This window comes from Chlamydomonas reinhardtii, chromosome 17 (genome assembly GCF_000002595.2).
Source record: "Chlamydomonas reinhardtii strain CC-503 cw92 mt+ chromosome 17, whole genome shotgun sequence".
Lineage (NCBI taxonomy): Eukaryota > Viridiplantae > Chlorophyta > Chlorophyceae > Chlamydomonadales > Chlamydomonadaceae > Chlamydomonas > Chlamydomonas reinhardtii.
In genome coordinates this window covers 3,612,623-3,631,558 of record NC_057020.1, presented here as the reverse complement: position 1 = coordinate 3,631,558, position 18,936 = coordinate 3,612,623, and the positions used below count along the sequence as shown (strand labels likewise).

The 18,936-nt window shown below is 63.8% G+C and overlaps 4 protein-coding genes across 4 annotated transcripts; 3 read left to right on the top strand and 1 right to left on the bottom strand.

Annotated features, from left to right (window-relative positions):
- The first annotated feature begins 58 nt into the window (after positions 1-58).
- Positions 59-2,447, top strand: CHLRE_17g726250v5 (uncharacterized protein). Its single transcript, XM_001697202.2, has 7 exons — positions 59-240; positions 341-454; positions 586-651; positions 843-947; positions 1,091-1,214; positions 1,366-1,458; positions 1,624-2,447. Exons 2-7 carry the CDS (start codon positions 356-358, stop codon positions 1,776-1,778), a joined length of 642 nt encoding a protein of 213 aa, XP_001697254.2. The 5' UTR covers positions 59-240; positions 341-355; the 3' UTR covers positions 1,779-2,447.
- A 51-nt stretch (positions 2,448-2,498) lies between these two features.
- Positions 2,499-8,554, top strand: CHLRE_17g726200v5 (uncharacterized protein). The gene is made up of 3 exons (XM_043072349.1): positions 2,499-2,656; positions 2,867-2,941; positions 3,057-8,554. Exon 3 carries the CDS (start codon positions 3,170-3,172, stop codon positions 5,771-5,773), a length of 2,604 nt encoding a protein of 867 aa, XP_042914808.1. The 5' UTR covers positions 2,499-2,656; positions 2,867-2,941; positions 3,057-3,169; the 3' UTR covers positions 5,774-8,554.
- Positions 8,555-8,558: 4 nt separating this feature from the next.
- On the bottom strand, positions 8,559-15,648 carry CHLRE_17g726150v5 (uncharacterized protein). Its single transcript, XM_043072348.1, has 17 exons — positions 15,287-15,648; positions 14,744-15,120; positions 14,467-14,583; positions 14,077-14,166; positions 13,852-13,893; positions 13,381-13,503; positions 13,003-13,121; positions 12,502-12,682; positions 12,273-12,297; positions 11,927-12,144; positions 11,652-11,700; positions 11,342-11,491; positions 10,956-11,071; positions 10,560-10,637; positions 10,058-10,245; positions 9,359-9,494; positions 8,559-9,151 (listed from the first exon to the last, which is right to left on the bottom strand). Exons 1-17 carry the CDS (start codon positions 15,318-15,320, stop codon positions 8,963-8,965), a joined length of 2,232 nt encoding a protein of 743 aa, XP_042914807.1. The 5' UTR covers positions 15,321-15,648; the 3' UTR covers positions 8,559-8,962.
- A 101-nt stretch (positions 15,649-15,749) lies between these two features.
- Positions 15,750-18,934, top strand: CHLRE_17g726100v5 (uncharacterized protein). Its single transcript, XM_001697200.2, has 6 exons — positions 15,750-16,487; positions 17,104-17,277; positions 17,678-17,770; positions 18,152-18,209; positions 18,483-18,574; positions 18,856-18,934. The coding sequence occupies exons 1-6, from the start codon at positions 15,927-15,929 to the stop codon at positions 18,859-18,861; spliced, it is 984 nt and encodes a 327-aa protein (XP_001697252.2). The 5' UTR covers positions 15,750-15,926; the 3' UTR covers positions 18,862-18,934.
- The last annotated feature ends 2 nt before the right edge of the window (positions 18,935-18,936 follow it).

Here is an 18,936-nt window from a genome sequence, read left to right as displayed (position 1 = left end):
TTGCATCGAGGGCTGCACTACTACTCGACAAAGCTTGACTTGCATAGTAATTTACGATCTGCAACCATGGCAACTTCGTGGGTGATTAGCCAGTCGCGTCCATCTGCATCGCGTCTTCTTGCGCTGCTGCCTCACCTCTTTGTCGGGGGGGTGCGGGAGGCGCACACATCAGCAAGTAACACCACCTCCAAAATCTCGCGTTTCTACAAAGCAGCTCATGTGGTTCCGGCGGAAGACAGGGTGAGGCGGGAGTATCGTGCGTGCGCCTTCGGCTTACCCACGTTCCCTATCCTTTGCGAATGACGACCGGTCCCTCATTTGCAACTCCTTGTGACCGCAGTCTGGCTTCCAGGTAATGTTGGATAGGAAGCCAGTCCGCACGCCGGGGAAGAAGCTGGCCGTGCTGCCGTCCCATCCCTTGGCGCTCGCGGTGGCGGCTGAGTGGGAGTGGCAGGTGCGCCACAGCCCCGCCTACGCCACAGCCCCGCCTACGCCACGTGTGCGCCATCGTATCTACTTCATACGCGATGACAGCTACCTGGTTAAGATGCTGACACGTCATGCTACCATGTCCAATGGCCGCAGGAGAAGGGCAAGCCGCAGCTGCACACCATGCCCATGATGAGCCTGGTGGCGCACGCACTCGACCAGGTGAGCCAAGCGGCCTTGCGCGAGGTAGTTGCTGTGACGTGCGGTTCTAGTTATGGTGCCCTGTGCTGAACGCGATCTGCCAACGTGTGGCAACGCTGGGACGCTGGCTCCCCGGTGCGGTGCGGACTTTGAAGATCACGTGCTGCGGTGCATGCCATGACCACACGGTGGTGCTATCCCGTCCCCTGCAGCCACGCCCACGCGACAAGGTGATTGCTCACATCATGAACTACGTGCATACGGACGCGGCATGCTGCCTCTACGAGCGCGGGACCCTGGCGCGGCGTCAGCAGGAGGTGGGTGCGAGCCGAAACATGCTCATCGGGCCGCATTCTTCTAGGAACAGGGCGACGTGACCACCTCCGGTTCCAGTTTCCTCCTCCCCTCCCATCGCACAATCCCATTGGACCCCATTTGAGTGCTTGCGATTCTTCTGCAGGTGTTCGGCCCGATCCTGGAGGCTCTGCGCCAGGACGCGGGCTGGCGCTTCCTCATGTCGGACAACATCGCGGGCAGCCACCAGACGGACGAGCTCGTGGAGGGCGTGAGGGCCTGGCTGGCAGGTGGGTCCAGTGCGCAGGCCCACAGCTGCGCCTGCTCATGCTTTGGTGTCACAGCTTGATCGCAGCCGCGTGGTGGCCACCGCTGCTGCTGTGCCGGCAGGCGCCATCAGCAGGTCTGACGCCTGTTCATGGCACCGCTCTGTGTTCACAGGCCTAGACGACTGGCACCTAGCGGCTATGGAGCAGCTCACCGGCACCACCAAGTCGGTGGTCATACCCGCGGCACTGCTGAGGGGTCACATCAGTAAGTCGGGCACTCGACCATTGCCCGCTGACACGCTTTACCCTTTCCCGTTTGCCCTCGCCATGCTGCCTTCGTGCATGCAGCCTTTTGGACACCCTCACATACATCTCGTCGCACGCACTCAACGCTACTCCTCCGCCCCCGTGGCGCCCAACCCCCCTCCAGCTCCGGCCCAGGCGCTGGCTGCGGCGCGTGTGGAGGAGGACTTCCAGGCCGAGGAATGGGGCCGTGTGGAGGCGGGCCACGACCTGGACGAGGCAGACCTGCGCAGTCGCGTGTTCGGGCCGTCGCTGTTCGTGCGGCTGCTGCAGATGCGGTGAAATTAAAGAGGCGGCGACTACTGCGAGAGAAGAGAGCGGCGGAGGGGCGAAGCCATAGATTTGGTGCAGGCGCGGAGAGGAACGGCAGGAGGTATTGTTAGCGTGGGCCGTATCGCCATGCCGTTGCGACTTATCGCCTGTGCTTCTTGAACTCTTGGGCTGTCCAGGCTCTGCAGACACATGTGCTGCCGGCGCTGCTGGGGAACATGGGCTTAAGGACAGAACGCATGACGTACCAGTCATGCTATGATGGACCAGCGGCCGAACCCTTGCCAGCACGAGCACTATCCTCGAATCGGTACCACCGCATCGCTATGACCAAGCTGACACTGATGCGCCTAGTGCTGGGCGTCAAGAGCAGCGCCTGGGGCAATGTTGCGCAGGAGCAGTGCCATGATGCCAGTGAAGAGCGGGGAACGTACAACGCAGCGTAAGGGCCGTCCCCGTGGGCCACCCCGGAGCCAGGTTCCCCGTCCCCAATTGCATTCTTGTAGTCATTATTCTCGTGCCCGGCGTGCTGACAGTAACAGGGCCAAAAGTGCCGACACTTCAAGGATCGTTGGCCACGCTTGTCGGGATGCTTCCGAGATGTGTGGAGGAGGTTGGGGAGAGCAGGCGGCGTGTGTGGGTCCCAAAGAGGCCTTGGCTTCGCTGTAAAAGCGTGATTTTGTCCCATTTGTAGTAGAGTCGTGGGCCGAGCTTCAGGTTTCTCAAGCCTTGCATGGGCAGCGCTTTTGCGGGCGTCGGGGCGTCGGGCGACCTCAACTTGCAGGTGCTCACCCTTCTTTCTTCCTAATCATACTACACATCCTCAAAGGACATAGCTCGGCTCCGCGCGACACGTGGCTTGCGAGGGTCTTCCGTCTTCGCCGCGGCAGGTAACCGGCACCGCAAAACAGCGCCCTGTGCCCTCGCTAGCTCCTGTCCCGGTCCTTTGGTGTCTTGTTGAGTAGCGTTGGGCGCGGAACAGACCACATACGGAGGCCGGGCCCTGTTATCCGCTCGGGGTGAAATGTGCCTGTCGCCCGTGCTTCTGGGCTTTCGGTGTCAGCTTACGCTCACCTAGGGCTCCTGCTTGCTTATTGCAGATACATCCTCAAGCTTCTCCATGTCTCGCTTCAGGGCATAGCGATGCCGGAGTAGCCCAGATTGCACCTCGTCGGGTGAGTTGTAGGCCTCTGGGGCCAGATCGTTTGAAACGCAGCCTTATTTGTGGCTTTAAGAATGGCACAGCAAGGGCTTAAGCGGGTCCTGCCTGTTGTTTACCCCAACATGCAGGCCAAGTCCCCTGGACCACGTCATTCTTTGCTCGGGCCCAGCGATCCACCACTGGATCAGCCCAGGTAGCTATTCCCCTAGCTAGGGGGCCCCCAGCTTCAGATTTTGGAAGTATGGCTGCCCCGACCAATCTATTGCTCGCTCAGAACTTCACAGCGGCCGACCTCAACGGCCTCGGACGCGCTGGTAGTCCAGCCATTACAGGAGGACCGGCCTCGCAGGCGCCGAACGGGTTACAGTTCCAGACTCGCGAGGAGGCGCAAATGTTTCTTCAGGCCGCGGGCCGAGCGCAGCAGAACAACGGCAACCCAGCGGGTCTGGCGTTGGGTCGTGATGCGATGGCAGCCCTGCAGCATGCTGCACATGTTGCGGCAGTGAACCAGGCCAAGATGGGTGGCCCTCCCGGCGCGGGTGCCAATGGCGGCATTCGCCCGTCCGTGCCGGGTATGAACCTTGTTGGTCAGGGTCTCTTGAACCTGCAGGCGGCCATGAACGCGCAGCGTGCCGCTCAAGCTGCCGCGGCGCAGCAGGCGGGGGGCCTGGCAGCCAACAACCAGGCCGCCCTGTTCATGATGCAGAACCAGCTGGCGCAGGCGCAGGCTCAGGCGCAGGCGGTCAGCAACGCCCAGAACAACCCTTTTGGCCTGCAGAACGGCTTGCAGAATGGCCTGCAGAACAACCCCATCGCAGCCGCTGCTGCAGCGGCAGCAGCTGTGGCCGCAACCACGCAGGCGGCCCAGGCTCGCGCCGCGGCGGTGGGCAACGCCAACCTGCTGCAGCTGCAGCAGGCTGCGCAGGCCGCTGGGCTGCAGCGCCCCCAGGCCATGGCGTGGGCGCAGAACCAGGCGCTGCAGAACGCTGCTATCGCCCAGCACAACCTGGCGCAGCAGAACCTCGCGGGCTTGCAGAACAACCCCGCCCTGCTGGCCGCCGCGCTGCAGGCGCAGCAGGCTCAACAGGCGCAGCAGGCGCGCGCCGCCCTGCAGGCGCAGCTGGTCCAGCAACAGGCTGCGGCCGCTGCCGCTGCACGCCCGATGGCGCAGCAGGCGCAGGGCAACAATGCCGCGCAGCAGCTGCAGCTCTTCCGCCAGCTGCAGGCGCGCCTGAACGCCGCATCAGCAGCCAACGCCGCCCCGCCGCTCAAGCCGTCAGAAGCACAGATTCAGGCGCTGCGCACCGCGCTCGCACGCACCACCGCTGGTCGCGCCGCGCACAACGCCAACGTCATGAACGCCAACGCCGCCCAGCGCGTCGGCTTGCAGCAGATCGGGAACGGTGCCGGCCAGGGGCAGGGGCTCAACTCTCTGCAGCAGGCCATCAACTTGCAGCTGCTGATGCAACAGACGCGCAACGCGCAACAGGTGCAGCAGGCGCAGGTGAACAACGTCGCCAACAACCTTGCCGGCATGCAGAACAACCCGGCGCTGAATGGCCAGCTGGCTGCACTGCAGCAGGTCGCCGCCGCGAACGCCGCTGCGAACGCCGCCGCAAATGCCGCCGCAGTGAACGGCCAGCGGCCTGCCATGCAGGGCGGCGCCGCCGCGGCCCTGGCCGGCATGGGCGGGATGGGAGGCGCCGGCGCTGGCGCGGGGGGGCTGAATGAGCAGCTGCTGCAGAACATCCAGAAGATGCAGTTGGCCAAGGCGATGCAGGACTCAGCTGCGGCTGCTGCGGCAGGTGCCCCCGGCATGGGCGGTGACAAGGCAGCAGTTGCGGCAGCCGCTGGGGGCGACCCCGCCGCGGCCAGCAACAGCAGCAAGGAGCAGCGCCGCCTGGCGCTGGCCTGTGTGGCGCTGCAGCTGGCGCGCGGTGGCATGACGGTGGAGCAGGCCATCCAGTCGGGCATCATGGGCGGCATGAGCGTGACCGACGTGCGCTTCATCGTGGAGTGCTACAACGCCGAGCGCCAGCGCATGCAGACCGAGGGCAGCGGTGGCGCAGGCGGCCCCGGCGCGGCTGCGATTGCCGCCGGCGGCCAGGGGCCGCAGCCGGGCGGCCAGCAGGGCCTGCCGGGTGCCATGGACCTGGCTGGCCTGCAGGGCATTGGCGGCCCTGGCATGCCGCCGCACCTGCCTTTCGCGCCGTCGCCCGCCGCGCCCGGCAGCCCCTCGCTCACCGACCCCGCCTCCGCCGCTGCTGCGGCCGCCGCAAACGATGCCGCGCAGCGCGCCGGCCCTGGCCACGCCTCTGCTCCCGTCTCGCCGCCGCACACGGGCAGCCACGGCAGCCCCGTGCACCGCGGCCCGCTCACTGACATTGACAGCGCTGCGCATGAGACACGCTCCGAGGGCGGAACCTCGGAGCAGCTGGCCGCGGACGCGGCTGCCACCGTCGCCGCCCTGGCCAAGGAGCCCTTCGACGCCTTCTCCTACGCCTTTTTCGGCGGCGACGCTCCACCCGAAGCCGCTGGCGGGCTGCTGGGCGAGCTCGAGGGCCTTGGTGGTGATGAGCTGGAGCCTGGCAGCGGTGCTGCTGCGGTCGCTGCCGCCGCTGGTCTTGGCGGCGCGCTGGAGGGCGAGGCAGTGGAGGGCCCACGCGCGCCGCAGCCGCTTGGCGCACTGGGTGATCTTAACCCGGATCAGGCGGCGTGGCTGCGCGCGGCAGCATCCGCTAACCAGGCTATGTGGGCGGGCGAGGCGGGCGAGGACGGCCCCATGAGCAACGACGAGATTGCGGCGCGCCTGGCGAACTTGGACCTTGGCTCGGGCTTCTTTTAAACGACGCATGTCATCAATGCTGACAGATGATGTACGGGAGTGAGAGAGCGTGAGTGCACTGTGGCATGGGCAGGGGGCAGGCGTGCAGGTGGAGCAGGGAGGACGTATTTTGAACGCCAGCAAACAAGGTAGTATGGAATAGAGTACGTGAAAAGTACGCGATGCGCGTTGCACCGGCTTACTGGCTGGGCATGGGCGCGAGTCAAGTAATGCCTAGACTGCCGCTCGCAAGCAACGACGTGTCACATTGTTTTTGCGGCGGAGTGCCAGTGGTTGGTCGATAACCGTCGTGACAGAATTGCATATGGGAATAGGGGGTGCTGTGTTAGTAATGCCGTGGTTCTCAGCATCGGTTTGATGATCACCAATTATCAACGATGACTGCATCATCGCGCCATGTGCGGTTTTGACGACGGCGTGCGCGCGCTCGCGCGTGCATGCCGACAGCCACGGAACGCCCGAGGAGGCCACAGGCGGGTTTGTGAGTGAGATCAAATGACATGGGGGCAGGGGGCGCACGCCCGGAGGCAGCACGCGCGCAGTTGGCCATAGCTGGCCGCGCCGGGCAATAACGGGCGCTGTGTATCCCCGCCCGGGACATGCATGTGCTTGCATTGTCTACAACAGTTTAGTGTGTTGCCGCTACATAACTATTCCTGGAAGTCTCTCTATAAGTTTTTTGTTTTGGTGTTTGTGTTCAAGGAAAGAGGAGGCTGCCCGCCACTGGGGGCGTCGTGGGCCAGTGGTTGTGTGCACCAGCTGAGCTGTGGACGGTCCATCGCTGCACTGTGGTATCGTTCTCGGGTAGGGGAATGGTGAGAGTCGTGTGTGGTTGTAGAGTGTTATTGAGTGCAGGTAGGCAGAAAGTTGGGCGGGGCACAATGGCCCGTGCCCGACAGCACGGGATGGTCTCAGAGGGTAGCAGTGAGAACCCCAGCGCAGCACATGCACAGATGTTAGGTACACATATGAATTTGGGAATGCTCGATCTTTGCATGCATGGTGCGAGTGTGGCAGGCGTCGGCCAGGCACGCGGCGACAGAACTCACACCAGCAAGTGCCTTCCACGAGGTGCGTGCGCGAGGCTGCTTGTGTTGGCTGGCGGCTGTCGTTTTGATCTTTTTGGCTGCAAAATTGGCAGGCAGGGCAAGGCAGGAGAAAGCCTGGAGAGTGGCCTGTTGCATTGCAGCAGGTGCACGGGGGCGTAGGTAGAGAGTGAAGCGGGGCAGGGCGCAGCCTACATAAACCATACGGCAGCGCCACTGGTTCACGGTTGACCGGCATGACTGAGTGGCTGGGACACGTTTCGTCCCGCCCTCTTGATGTATGTCCGTGTGTTTATCAGTTACGTCAAAATAATGACAGACCGAAACACAAGGGCACGGCGGGATACACGCGCGTCAAAGCAGGGCGTCGGTCCCTGCACTGTACCGGTATCTTGACTCTTATTTGCTTCTGCTGTTTCATTGGGCTTAGTAAGGATGTAGGCTAGGGGGTGGCGCTCGGCGGTGGCGGGTGCGGGGTGTCCAGGCAATGGGGCGTGGGGCACGCGGCACCCTCTTTGGCGCGCGCTGGATGGCTCGAGGATAAGGACTGTGGATGGGAGCACGGAAGGGCACGGCGCATGAGGAGGCGAACGAACAGCCGGCTCCCGTCAGCCACCGAGCCAGTCCGGAGTACAGATGGATGATCGTAGATAGGTAGGGGCTGCAAACTGAACATGTACAGCTGCGTGGGCGTGTGGGATGATGACCTATTGTCCGTGTGTTATCGACATGTGGGTGGAGCTGAAGGTAGTACCGCACATGCGCCCCATTGATATCGTCCTGATAGCACGGAAGACTGTGTGCGTGTGTGTGTGTGTGTGTGTGTGTGTGTGTGTGTGTGTGTGTGTGTGTGTGTGTGTGTGTGTGTGTGTGTGTGTGTGTGTGTGTGCGTGTGAATTGCAAATGATTCATGGAGTTGGCCAGTGGGGCCCGATTCCCTTCCAAGTTTTGGCTGACAAGATTGCAGGCATGGTGCGAGTCAGGCGTATGCGAGCGGCAGAAGCCTGAACTGGCTCGGCCCATGGGCTCGGCCCAGAGTGCAATTGAGTGTGCCCAGTTTCGCGATATTATGGTTGTGAAAAATCGGTCGCATCAAAGAACGATGATGGAGCAGTACTGGCCGCGCATGCCGCCTCGTTGGCAGTGCGTGCGCACCGCGCACATGCGTGGCGCGTGAGCGAGGGCGGATGGGCCGGATGGTGCCCGCCTTGCTAACCACATAGCGTGTACAACCATGGGGAGCGTCCACCGCAAGGCTGGGCGTGACAAGCAGGCGCGCAGTGCACATAGAATTGTTGTGTCGTGTGTCGTATACGTACGGTATGGTCGCGCGCCCGTGGGATGAGAGCCTGCTGTCGAGTCGGAACAGCGGCAGTCAGTGCACCCGGGAATGATTTGCAGGCGTGTTGCGCATGGCTAGTGCCCGCCTTGGCCTGAATCCGTTCATCCATCCGTCACACGGTGTCGATAGCCGTAATGGCCATGCGTTCATTTTCTGTGGCTGAGGCGGGCACGCGGCAGGGACTGAGTTGGTCCGATTAACACGTCTCAATTGTGTCAATTATGGCTGACACGGCCGGGGGCCGGGTGACTGCGAAGGAGTGTGTCATTTGACTAATAGCAATGCGTGTGGAGGTTCGCTCGGTGTGACGTTTATAAATGCATGTTGTGTAAAAAAAATATGGCATTCTGCGTCCGCGAAACGGATCGGCGTCAAGGCGAAGTAACTCCACGGGGGGTGGCTTCTGGATTGCGGTTGAGTCAGAATGGCACGGGCCTGGCAGCTGGAACAGAAACCCACGAGGCACGCGAGCACGCCTACGCTTGCCCAGAGCCGCACCGCTTTCAGGTGACACATCCAGCCACATTGTTTGCCGTCTGCTTGGGGTATGGGCGTCAGCTGCACCCTACGGGACCTCGCCAACCTGCCTAAACCCTGTCCCATCGCACATCCAGCCACATCCAGAGGTTGCACAAGCCGCACGTGAGGGGGGCACCTTGAACGAGTCTTGACTGTCTCGTTCACACCCAGCCGCCAACCACAAAACAACAATCGCACCCCGCATAACCGTCTTACAGTACCGTGCTCCTTAGAGAACAGCGCCGCAGCCTTGAAGCCCCAACGAAAAGGAGCTCAGACCGCCTACTGCTGCCGATTGAACCACCCCGGCAGCCCGCCCGCGGCGCCGCCGCCATTCATAAGCCTCCGCAGTGCGCCCTCGCTGCTGGCCTGCGCCTGCACCGCCTGCACCGCACTGGCCCGCTCCGCCGCCGAGGCCAGGTACTCGCGCAGCGGCGGCAGCTCCTCCTCCCGCACCTCGCCGCGAATGATCTGCGTGGCAGCGGGCGGTGCGCGGCCATGCGCAGGCGAGGGCAACGTTTGCGGGGTGGGGCGTTGGCGTGTGAAAGCAGGGCTTCCGGGACTTTTAGAGTGGCAGATCCGCTGCTTACTCCATGGGGCTTGCATCGTGAACCTGTGCACCGCCGAAAGGCCTGCAGTGGAGCCACGTACCGTAACCAGGCGGCATGCGCGGCTCACCTTGGATGCCCAGCGGCGCTCGGTGTGCTCACACACGTCCCGAAGGTCGCGCCCGCTCATGCCCGGCGTGCGTTCCGCCAGCTGCCCCAGCTCCGAGTCACTGAGCTGCTGCGCGTACTGCTTCAGGATCAGCTTCCTGAGGGTGGGGTGCCGGGTGTCGGGCCGGGTGGGCGTGGATGGGCGCGTGAGTGTAGGTGGACGGGTAGCTATGGGGGGGTTGTAGATACCAGCCCAAACTCAACCAAACCCAATGCAATCGAGCGAGGAGGAGAGCGTGGCCAGCAAATGTACGATATTGACGATGCTTCTACCCATAACAATGCGAAACCAAGAAAGCAAGCGAGCACGTATGTACGTCAGCAAAACATCGACACAACCTGCCAGCTACCGTCGGTACAGTAACAGCGCGCGAACGACGCACCAATGCCTTGTCCCTTCTTGCTACGCATTTATGTGGGCACGGGTGGGAGCCACACACATCGGGACTACGCTTTCCTGCCCCTTGCCATGTTCCATCACGAGCGAGCACGTATGTACCGCACCGTACGCACGCACAGTTTTGCTTATCCCTTCTCTTGACTTCTTATCACGCACATGCATATGATATAAAGCCGTACGGGATGTACACACGGTACGCATACATGCATACGCATCGGTCACATGCATCTGCCGCCCCCTATCATTCCCCTGCCGCCGCACCTGCACGCCGCGTCCGGCAGGCCGAAGCTGAGCACCAGGTCAAAGCGCGACAGCAGCGCCGGATCCAGATCTGTCTTGCGGTTGGTGGCGCCGATCACCACCGTCTTCTTGGTCTCCGCGTCGAAGCCCTCCATCTCGCGCAACAGCACGCTCAGCAGGCGGCGGCTGACCTCGTGCATGCCGCCCTCCTGCGGGGCGGAGTCGCATGGTGGGTGTGGCTTTGCAGGCAGACCCCAGGCACACGGTGCGTAACCCGTCAGCACTGCCTAGTTTGGGCTGGTCCTTACGATCCTCCGCCCCTCCCACGAACGTTAGCGAGCCGCGCAAGCGCAAGCGCTACACGACCTATCCTGGATCACAACCACACGCACTCGCCACGTCACAAGGGGGGGCCATCAAACACATATGCCCCGTTTCGTGTCCTGCCACTGCCTCCGCAGCGCCGTGCGGGCATGCCTGCTTCACACACTGTGACACTGACGCCGCCTCCGGGCGGCCTCACCTCGCGGTTGCCTCCCAGTGCGTCCAGCTCGTCCAGGAAGATGATGGCGCCGCCCAGAGCCTCAGCCGCCTTGAACACCTGTGTGCACACGAAGCGATGGGTGAGGCGGCGGGCGCGCGTGTCGTTGGGTGCAGGCGGGTGGGCGGGTGGGCAGGGGTGGGTAGACGGGTGGGTGAGTGAGTGACGGGAGGCAGTGGGAGGCAGGGACGCATGACAGCGAGTGCACCCGTAGCCATGTCAGTGGCATCCGCTCGCCACCTTACAGGACTTCAGCTAGCCGCAAGCTACGGGGCCACGACATTCAGATTACGGTATGGCACGTTTGGATCACAGGCAAGCGACTGCACGTTGTTGTGCCGTGATTCGCTCCCCACACACACGCGCCGCACCACCCACCTGCCCCAGCTGCTGCTCGCTCTGGCCGTACCACTTGGACAGCACGGCCTCCAGGGGCAGGTAGATGAGCGGCACCGCGGCCTGGCTGCTGATGACACGCGCAGAGGTGGTCTTGCCTACAGTGTGGTGTACGGCGTAGGGCCGCGTGAGAAGCACTCGGTGCGATTGAAACTGGTGGGGTGGTGACTTCGCAGCCCGAATTCAAAGGCAGGGGGAGTTCGGGCTTGTCGGACGAAAGCGTGCTTGGGAATTTCTTGCATGTGTTTAGGCTTGGGGCTTGGATGATGGCATTGGGGATTTGGGGTGACCATGGGATTCTGATGTAGGCTCGTGAGTGCGGTGCGCAGGCTGGCAGGTTACGAGCGCGGCGGAACAGCCCCTCGCACCTGTGCCGGGCGGCCCCTCGAACAGCACCGCACGCGGCCGGTTGTTGGCGTACGTCTTACGAGTGGCGCGTGCCAGCTTGGCATACACGTCGGGCCGCAGCAGCGGCAGCAGCAGGCAGTCCTCGATGGTGCGCTTTTGTTCGTCGTAGCCTGGGGCAGGGGAGCGACGGCGGCACCCCGTGCGGGGTGACGTCACGACGGGTTGGGGGATGGGGGTCGACAGGGCACTACGTCGCGTGCCAAGCCAGAGGTGAAACCCCCCATGCAGCGCAGTGCGCATTTCAAGCAGTCCCGCGCCGCGGAGCCTCACCTGCCAGCACACCCCACTCCAGTTTCTCCTTGCCGCCGGGTGGGAAAACCTGTGCGGCCATGAGTTGGGTATGTTGCATGCAGGTTTTCGCGGCAGCGGCGGCGACAAACAACGCGATCCGTGTTATTCGGTTTGCGCCTTCACGCCCATGAACGGAGTGCAGCCGCACCAGCCAGGCAGGCGGATACGTGAACAATGCCAGGCAGGCCGCAGGCGGATACCTGAACTATATGCATGTATGTATGTATGCATGTCACTTCTCCAAACGCACGCACCTGCGCGCCCATGGCCAGCAGTTGCTCCACGGCGCGCGCTGCCGCGGGGCTACCCCAGTCGTGTCCGCCCGCACTGCCCGCAGACACCTTGGGCCGCCGCACGGGCGGCTCGGCCGCCTCGGCCTCATAGCCGCCACGGCCGCCGCCGCCACCCGCGCCGGGAGGGAAGCCGCCGCCAAAGGGCCCGCTCGGTGGGCCGCCTGTGAACGGGCCCCAACCTGCGTCATGCGTCGGCGTCCCAAGTCAGCGTGCGTCAGCCGTGTGCCACGCCTCGTTGCGCATAGCAGGTCTGCCGTGACGTCCGCATACGGTATACCGCAACCAAATAGCCATGCCGTCAACCTACCCTGGTCGTCGTCGGCGACACCCTCCTGCACGACAACAGGGCGCGAGGTGAGGTTAGGCGGCACGTGGCGGGCACGCGCCCCTCAATGCCATCCAACGCCCTGCGACAGCCGCGCCTGCGGTGCCTTGTACCCCTCACTACATGCCGCTCCACGGCCCCTCGTCACAGAAGTTGCCGCAGTCAGCTCCACATCCGCACCACACACCCCTACCGCCCCGCCGCCCCCTACCTGCGCCCCGGGCACGCCGGGCACGCCCGCCCGCCGCAGCTCCTCAAACATGTGTCTCAAGGATCCGCCCAGCAGGCCACCAAACACGCCGCGCGCCAGCTCGCCCAGCGCCTCCTCCATCTGCCGGTTCAGCTCCTCCATCTCGGCCTCCGAGCCAGCGCCGCCGTGCAGGCCGTGGCGCCTGCAGTGGCCGCGGCAGTGGCGGCGGCAGTATGTGTAGGTGAGGGCACAGGAGCGTTAGTGCAGCACGCGGGTGTGGGACTTTGGGCTCTTCGGTAGGGCACGTGCGTGTGCGGTGCGGGGTGTGCGCCAGTGTGTGTCAGGCAAGCGCACGCGTTGACGTGTGCGTGCCGCGCCAACCGCTGGCCATCTTGTGAACACGCGAGCTGCATGGGTACCGTCGTCTTCCTGGCGCCAAGCCGGACCGCGCCCCAACACGCCTAGTTACAAGGCGCCTAGTGCAGTGCGGCGCCTGCACGACTGGGGAGTGGGGTGGCTCACCTTGCACGCGCGCCGCGGGCCGGGCGGTCCTCTGAGGAGGTGATGTTGGCAGCCAGCACCAGCCGCTTCAGCGCCGCCAGCTCGTCCGGCGTGAAGGCGGACCGCTTGGACACAACCACCTGCGGCGGCGGCGGCGGTGCGGGTGTGGGGCAGTGCAGCAGGGGTGAGCGGCAGTGCAGCAGCACCGTGTGTAGCGGTTGAATGGAGCGCATGGGCGCCTACCGCAGGCGCTGGGCTTGTGTTCCCCCTCCCGGAATTGTGAGGCCCACCGCCAGCGGTATTGCTCTTGCCCTCCCGCCAAGGCGTCAGCTTGAAGCCGCCCCCTAGTCGCAAACAGCTTGTCCGCCCCTAAGCCTCCCTCCCCGGCGCGGCCCTCACCTGCGCCTGCTCGCTGCCCCCGGGCGGCGGCACGAACAGCTGCATGCGCACTGTGGCCTCGGGCCGGCGGGGGTCGGGCCGCACCTCCAGCTGCACCGTGCGAGATGCGCCGAACACAGACTCCTGCGCCATGCAGCAACCGTGTGTGTGTGTGTGTGTGTGTGTGTGTGTGTGTGTGTGTGTGTGTGCGGTGTGTCGTGTGTATGTGTGTGTGTGTGTGTGTAAAGAGCACAAGGAAAACGTGTGTGGGTGTGTGTGTGTGTGGGTGTGTGGATGGGCATGCGCATGGGTGCGTGGGTGGATATGTGTGCACAGAGGATCGGGATGCTTGTGGCGGCGACCAACGCAGTGGCGCAGGCATGGTTGCGGTGTCCCAGATGCTGGCCAGCACTGTTTGTATAGGTAAAACATTGCGGATGGAGGGCCGCGGCTCAGGAGCGCCGCTGACTTCCGACAGCGCACCCCACTCACGCTGTAGCTGACGCTGCCGCGACCGAATCCCTGCCTCATCTCCTGCACATGAGCAGCCGCGGGGACTGTGAGCAGCGCAGTGACTGGTCCGTGTGTCCCTGCCCGCAGCGAGGCCACGGCTGCCGGCCCGCCGCTCACCCCCACCCTCACATCCAGCCCCGTGCCTCCACACCCCAGCCCCCAGCCCCCGCTGCCTCACGCCCCCGCCGCCCCTGTGCCCCTCACCTGCATGATGCCGTCCACGTCAGCGCCGTCACGAATGGGCACCGTCACCTCCAGGGCGCCGTGCACCTCTTCGGCACTGGGCGCGGCTCCCTGCAGCGGGTCGGTCGCACACACACGCACACACGCATACACACAAAACGTAAACCGTCGCATTGCTGCATCACATACACTGTCTTTGCGCGATCCTTCCTTGTGCTCTTTAATTCCGTACACACACACACACACACACACACACACACACACACACACGCCGGGGTTTGTGGCTGTGGAGACCGCACCGGTTAGCACCAAGGCCAGCTGAGGGCATGCGCACATACAGGACAGGAGCCCAGCAGAGGGCACACAGGGGCAGGGGGCGACGGCACCAAAGCGCCTGAGAGGCGTTCTCACCGACAAAACCGGTGCGTACGAGGGCAGACGCGCGTTGACGCGGCCAAACATTTCCTCCACCTCGGTCCAGGCAGATGCAAGGGCTTGGCTGGCGGCTGCTACGGCGTCACGCAGTGGCTGTGCGGGAGTGGGTGCGATACGGCAGTAAAACCCATTTGGCGAGGGCGCGGTGTCGGCGTGAAGCAGGCTGGTGCCTATCCCAACAGACTCAAGGGAAGGCCCTGTGCAGACCAGACGGCACATCGGTAATCTACCTCAGATGCCATCACGGGCTTACCCCACTGCTGCCAGGAGCGTCTGCGAGCACAACAGCTGACATGGAGCCGACAGCTGCGGCGGCCGCGGCGGCGGCGGCGGCGGCGCTCAAGGCCCAGCAGTGGGAGGAGGAGGAGGCAGTCCATGAGCCCCGGCCATGCCAGCCGCCGCGGCGGCCGTGTCCGGGTGCGCCGCTGCCTGTTTTGCCGCTGCCAGTGCTGCTACTGCTGCCACTGCTGTTAGCGCAACTGGCAGCACTGCCATACTGGGCGGCTGCAGCCGGAGCGGGGCTCGCGTTCGAGCCAGCGGCGGCCGCGGGGGCGGCAGCAGCCAAGCCGGGAAGACTTCGCTGCAGCAGCTGGGTGCATGCCGGCAGATGCTGCGCCAAGGTCGCAGGTCCTGCATAGGTGGGGACAGCGGAGGATATCTGGAGTCAATCAAAGCAGCAGCAACCATTCCAAAGGGGCCGGCACGGAAGCTCAAGCGGCTGCCATCGTGTACCGTATGGCTGGGCTGCAGAAACTACCATTACTGAACGCCACGCCCTGCCAGCCCCCCTGCTCACCCCGAGCTAGAGCCTGAAGCGCCACTGCGTCCATGCCTGACAGCTGGGGCGAATCAGAGCCCTGGAGTGCGCCTGGTTGATGTGTCCTAGCTGCTCAGCGCTCGAGGCGGGCTAGCGGGTGAAGCTGGATGGTGAGCGTCTGCCTTCCGGTCCGGTTCCTGGACCCGCAGCAGCTCGGAGTACGTTTATGGCCTTCCCACGCTATGTTTGATGTCCTCTGGCGCGGGGCTACCAAGGTGCAGGGTGTTGCAAAACTTGATTCGTGAACAGTCCCAGCTAGTGATGTCCTCAACTTTCTTGTAAAATCTTACTTGTGCAAAATTAGGTAGAAACAAGCTACTGGCGCTCGACTACTGCGTTACAATCAGTCTGGTCGGCCTGATGGATGATGGAGCCAATCGCCATCCCGTTCTCGATCAAAACCCCTTTCACGATTGATTATTGTATTGTGTGGAGTCGCTTACTATCACTAGCACTGCGAGCTTAGGAGTCGCAGCACAAGAGTAGTCTCGCTTTCGCGCGCGCAGCACCCAAGCGCTGCGGCGCCGCTACATCACAAAATACACATTGCAAGCCTTGACTGCTTATGCAAATCATCGCGCTGACAGCATCCTGCTTTGCGACTGCGTGCACCAGATATATGGCCGTGCTGCCTGCTAGCCTCCAGAGGAGCCCCTGCCTGCTGCCCCGCCGCCCGACGACCGGCCTGAACGCGGGTCTCACGCCCGCCACGCGCACGGCCGCTACCGCACAGCAGCTGCACGCCACCAGCGCCTCAGCTGCCGCCTGCCGCCGGCGCAGCCTCACCTGCAGCGCTGCCTCCGCCAGCCCCACAGCAGTCCCGCAGCGGCCCCTACACCCAGGCTTCTCCGCCCTCTCCAAACGCTCCATCCGAATGTCCTCCAACGCCGCGGCCGCGGCCTCCGGGCCCTCCGCGGCGGCAGCCGCCGCCGGCGCTCCGGGCGCCGGCGCGGGAGCGGGCGTACGGGACACGATCCAGCTCACTGACCAGGAGCGGGAGATCTTTGACACGCTGCTGGCGGCTGTACGGCAGGCGGGCAGCAGTACGACACTGCGCTGCGCGGGCGGCTGGGTGCGGGACAAGTTGCTGGGTCGCGGCAGTGACGACATCGACATTGCGCTGGACGACTGCCTGGGCAAGGACTTTGCGGAGCTGGTGAACGACTGGCTCAAGTCGCAAGTGCGTGACGGGGGGCTTGGTCGTGTGGTGGGTGATGAGATGCTGGGTGATGAGGAGGCGAGGTCACGGGGCATGATGAGCTGATGGGCACGGTGAGGGACTGTGATGAAGGAACTGGCGGATCAAGGAGCGCTGTAGAGCTGAATCGTGTATGATATACCGGGGCGGAGGAAGGGTATGGGGGTTAACCCGATTGAGGAGGAGGCGACACGCTTGCTGGCGGTTTGGGGGTGTGGGCGAAGGTGCGTGTTCATCGTGTGCGCGGTGGAGGCAGCGTCTTAGGGGTGCACATGCGGCCACACATGCGAGCGCGGCACTATCGCATCGCATTGCACAGGGCACCCATGCCGAAGTGCAGGCTGGGCCTGGTGGTGGTGGCGGTGGTGGTGGCGGTTCTGTTTCCCATGCCGGAGACAGCAGCCGTGTAGGATGTCAGGTGGGCACGTGTATGTCTGGGCCGGCGGCCAGTGGTGCTGGATTGGTAGATTGATGACTGGCGCTCCGAGCCCTCAGCCTCGCGCTGTGATGCGCCGCACGGCCGCAGGCATCCTCTGTGCACACGCCCTCCCATCCCCTCCTTTCCAACCCCGCCCAACCCTACCTGACATCCCCGCAGGGCCGCGAGGCCCGCCACGCGGCCGTGATCCACTCCAACCCCGACCAGTCCAAGCACCTGGAGACGGCGCGCATGAAGGTCGGCGAGGTGTGGCTGGACCTGGTCAACCTGCGCAGTGAAACCTACGCCGCAGACAGCCGCATCCCTACCATGACATTCGGCACGCCACAGCAGGTATGTTTGTTTGTGTGTTAAAGAGCACACAGGAAAACAGGTGTGTGCATGTCTTAAAGAGCACAAGGAAAACATAGCGCAAAGACAGTGTATGCGATGCAGCAAAGCGACGGTTTACGGATGTTACCTGTGTGCATGTGTGTGTGTGTGTGTGTGTGTGTGTGTGTGTGTGTGTGTGTGTGTATGTGTATGTGTGTGTTTCAGCGCCCGCGGCGAGCCAAGGATGTGTCGCGTGTCTTGTCGGGAGTAAACGAGGGCACGAACTGCTGTGCGTGCGTGTTCACGCGTGTGGTGCGCAACCCGCAAGCAAATCCAGTCGTCGCGGTCTGCGGCGCGCCTCAAGGCCTGCTCCCCATTCCCTGTCCGCCCTCCTCCCTGCCTCAACGCCCACTGATCTCAGGACGCTCTGCGCCGCGACTTCACCATCAACGCCCTGTTCTACAACATCAGTGCGGGCGGCGTGGTGGAGGACCTCACGGGGCGCGGACTGCAGGTGAGGCGGAGGCCGCGCGGGCGGCGGCGGCGGCCCGCGTGCTGTAGAGGGGCGGCTGACGATGTCGCCTTGCGGGCTCTTGAGTCACGGCACATGCCATGGAGGGGCAGCGCACCCGTTGGGGCGTCACTATGGCCGCTCAAGGGGGGGGGTTGTAATTACCAGCCCAAACTACACCAGAACAAGTTGAACGAGTGGCGCACAGGCAGAGGCGTTTGTTGGGGGTATGGGCGCTGGGCCTAGGAGCTGGGCAGATGGTGCGTCTTGGTGCGGCGCGGCGCGGTGTGGCAGTGGCAGTCCGATGAGGGTCTACGGCACGCGGCACGATTGCTGCAATGTAACCACCCCCCTCTCCCCTCCCCCCCGCCTGCCCACCTCCAGGACCTGCGTGACGGCCTCATCCGCACGCCGCTGCCGCCCATGGAGACCTTCCTGGACGGTAAGCGGATGGGTGTGGAGGGGAGCGGGAGGGAGAGGGGGGAAGGGAAGGGGGGAAGAGCCAGTCGGAGCCGGTGGTGACGACACGCGCTCCAGGTCGGAGCAACATTGCACGAGTACAAGGCTCGTAGTGCAGCCTGTGGGCGATGAGGGTAGGTAGGGCTCTAAGGTCAGGATGTAGGGTCGTGGCAGACACTCGTGTGCAAACTTGCTTGGGGCGCTGTATGGGACTCGGTACCGCGTCAACTCCTTCGTGCATGTTTGGTCCTCGCAGACCCGCTGCGAGTGCTGCGCGCCGTGCGGTTCGGCACCCGCTTCGGTTTCCAGCTGCACCCCGACATCCTGGAGGCCGCCGCGTCAGAGCAGGTGGGGGCTTGGGGGCGGGCGTGTGTGTATGTGTGTGCTTTTGTTTGCGTTTGGGACTTGGGAGCACAGAGGGTAGGTGTCTGGGCATTCGGGGTGCTGGGCGGCGTGTTGTGTGGTGGGCGTATGTGCCCGTGCCTGACACGGTGTTTCCTAGCTCCTGTCATCAAGCTTGAGGTGTTACTGCTGGTGCGTGTACGGGGGCTGGTGCGCGAGCTTGCGTGGCATACGTCAAGACATGTGCGCGGTGCACCTGCATTCGCTGCTTATGTTTGGTGTCCTAGCCCTAGCCCCCCGCAGCCCTAGCCCTTGACAATCCTGCAGCATGACAGCATGGCATTATGACCGTGTCAGCTTGCGTGCAA

Coding starts and splice junctions, on each gene's coding strand:
- CHLRE_17g726250v5 (XM_001697202.2), top strand. CDS start 356: ATGTTGGATAGGAAGCCAGTCCGCACGCCGGGGAAGAAGCTGGCCGTG. Junction 652..842: donor TGGCGCACGCACTCGACCAG/GTGAGCCAAGCG, acceptor CGTCCCCTGCAG/CCACGCCCACGCGACAAGGT. Junction 1,459..1,623: donor ACTGCTGAGGGGTCACATCA/GTAAGTCGGGCA, acceptor ACCCCCCTCCAG/CTCCGGCCCAGGCGCTGGCT.
- CHLRE_17g726200v5 (XM_043072349.1), top strand. CDS start 3,170: ATGGCTGCCCCGACCAATCTATTGCTCGCTCAGAACTTCACAGCGGCC.
- CHLRE_17g726150v5 (XM_043072348.1), bottom strand. CDS start 15,320: ATGGACGCAGTGGCGCTTCAGGCTCTAGCTCGGG. Junction 11,701..11,926: donor TGCTGGCCATGGGCGCGCAG/GTGCGTGCGTTT, acceptor ATGGCCGCACAG/GTTTTCCCACCCGGCGGCAA. Junction 9,495..10,057: donor CTGCCGGACGCGGCGTGCAG/GTGCGGCGGCAG, acceptor CCCCACCCTCAG/GAAGCTGATCCTGAAGCAGT.
- CHLRE_17g726100v5 (XM_001697200.2), top strand. CDS start 15,927: ATGGCCGTGCTGCCTGCTAGCCTCCAGAGGAGCCCCTGCCTGCTGCCC. Junction 17,771..18,151: donor TCACGGGGCGCGGACTGCAG/GTGAGGCGGAGG, acceptor GCCCACCTCCAG/GACCTGCGTGACGGCCTCAT. Junction 18,210..18,482: donor CATGGAGACCTTCCTGGACG/GTAAGCGGATGG, acceptor TGGTCCTCGCAG/ACCCGCTGCGAGTGCTGCGC.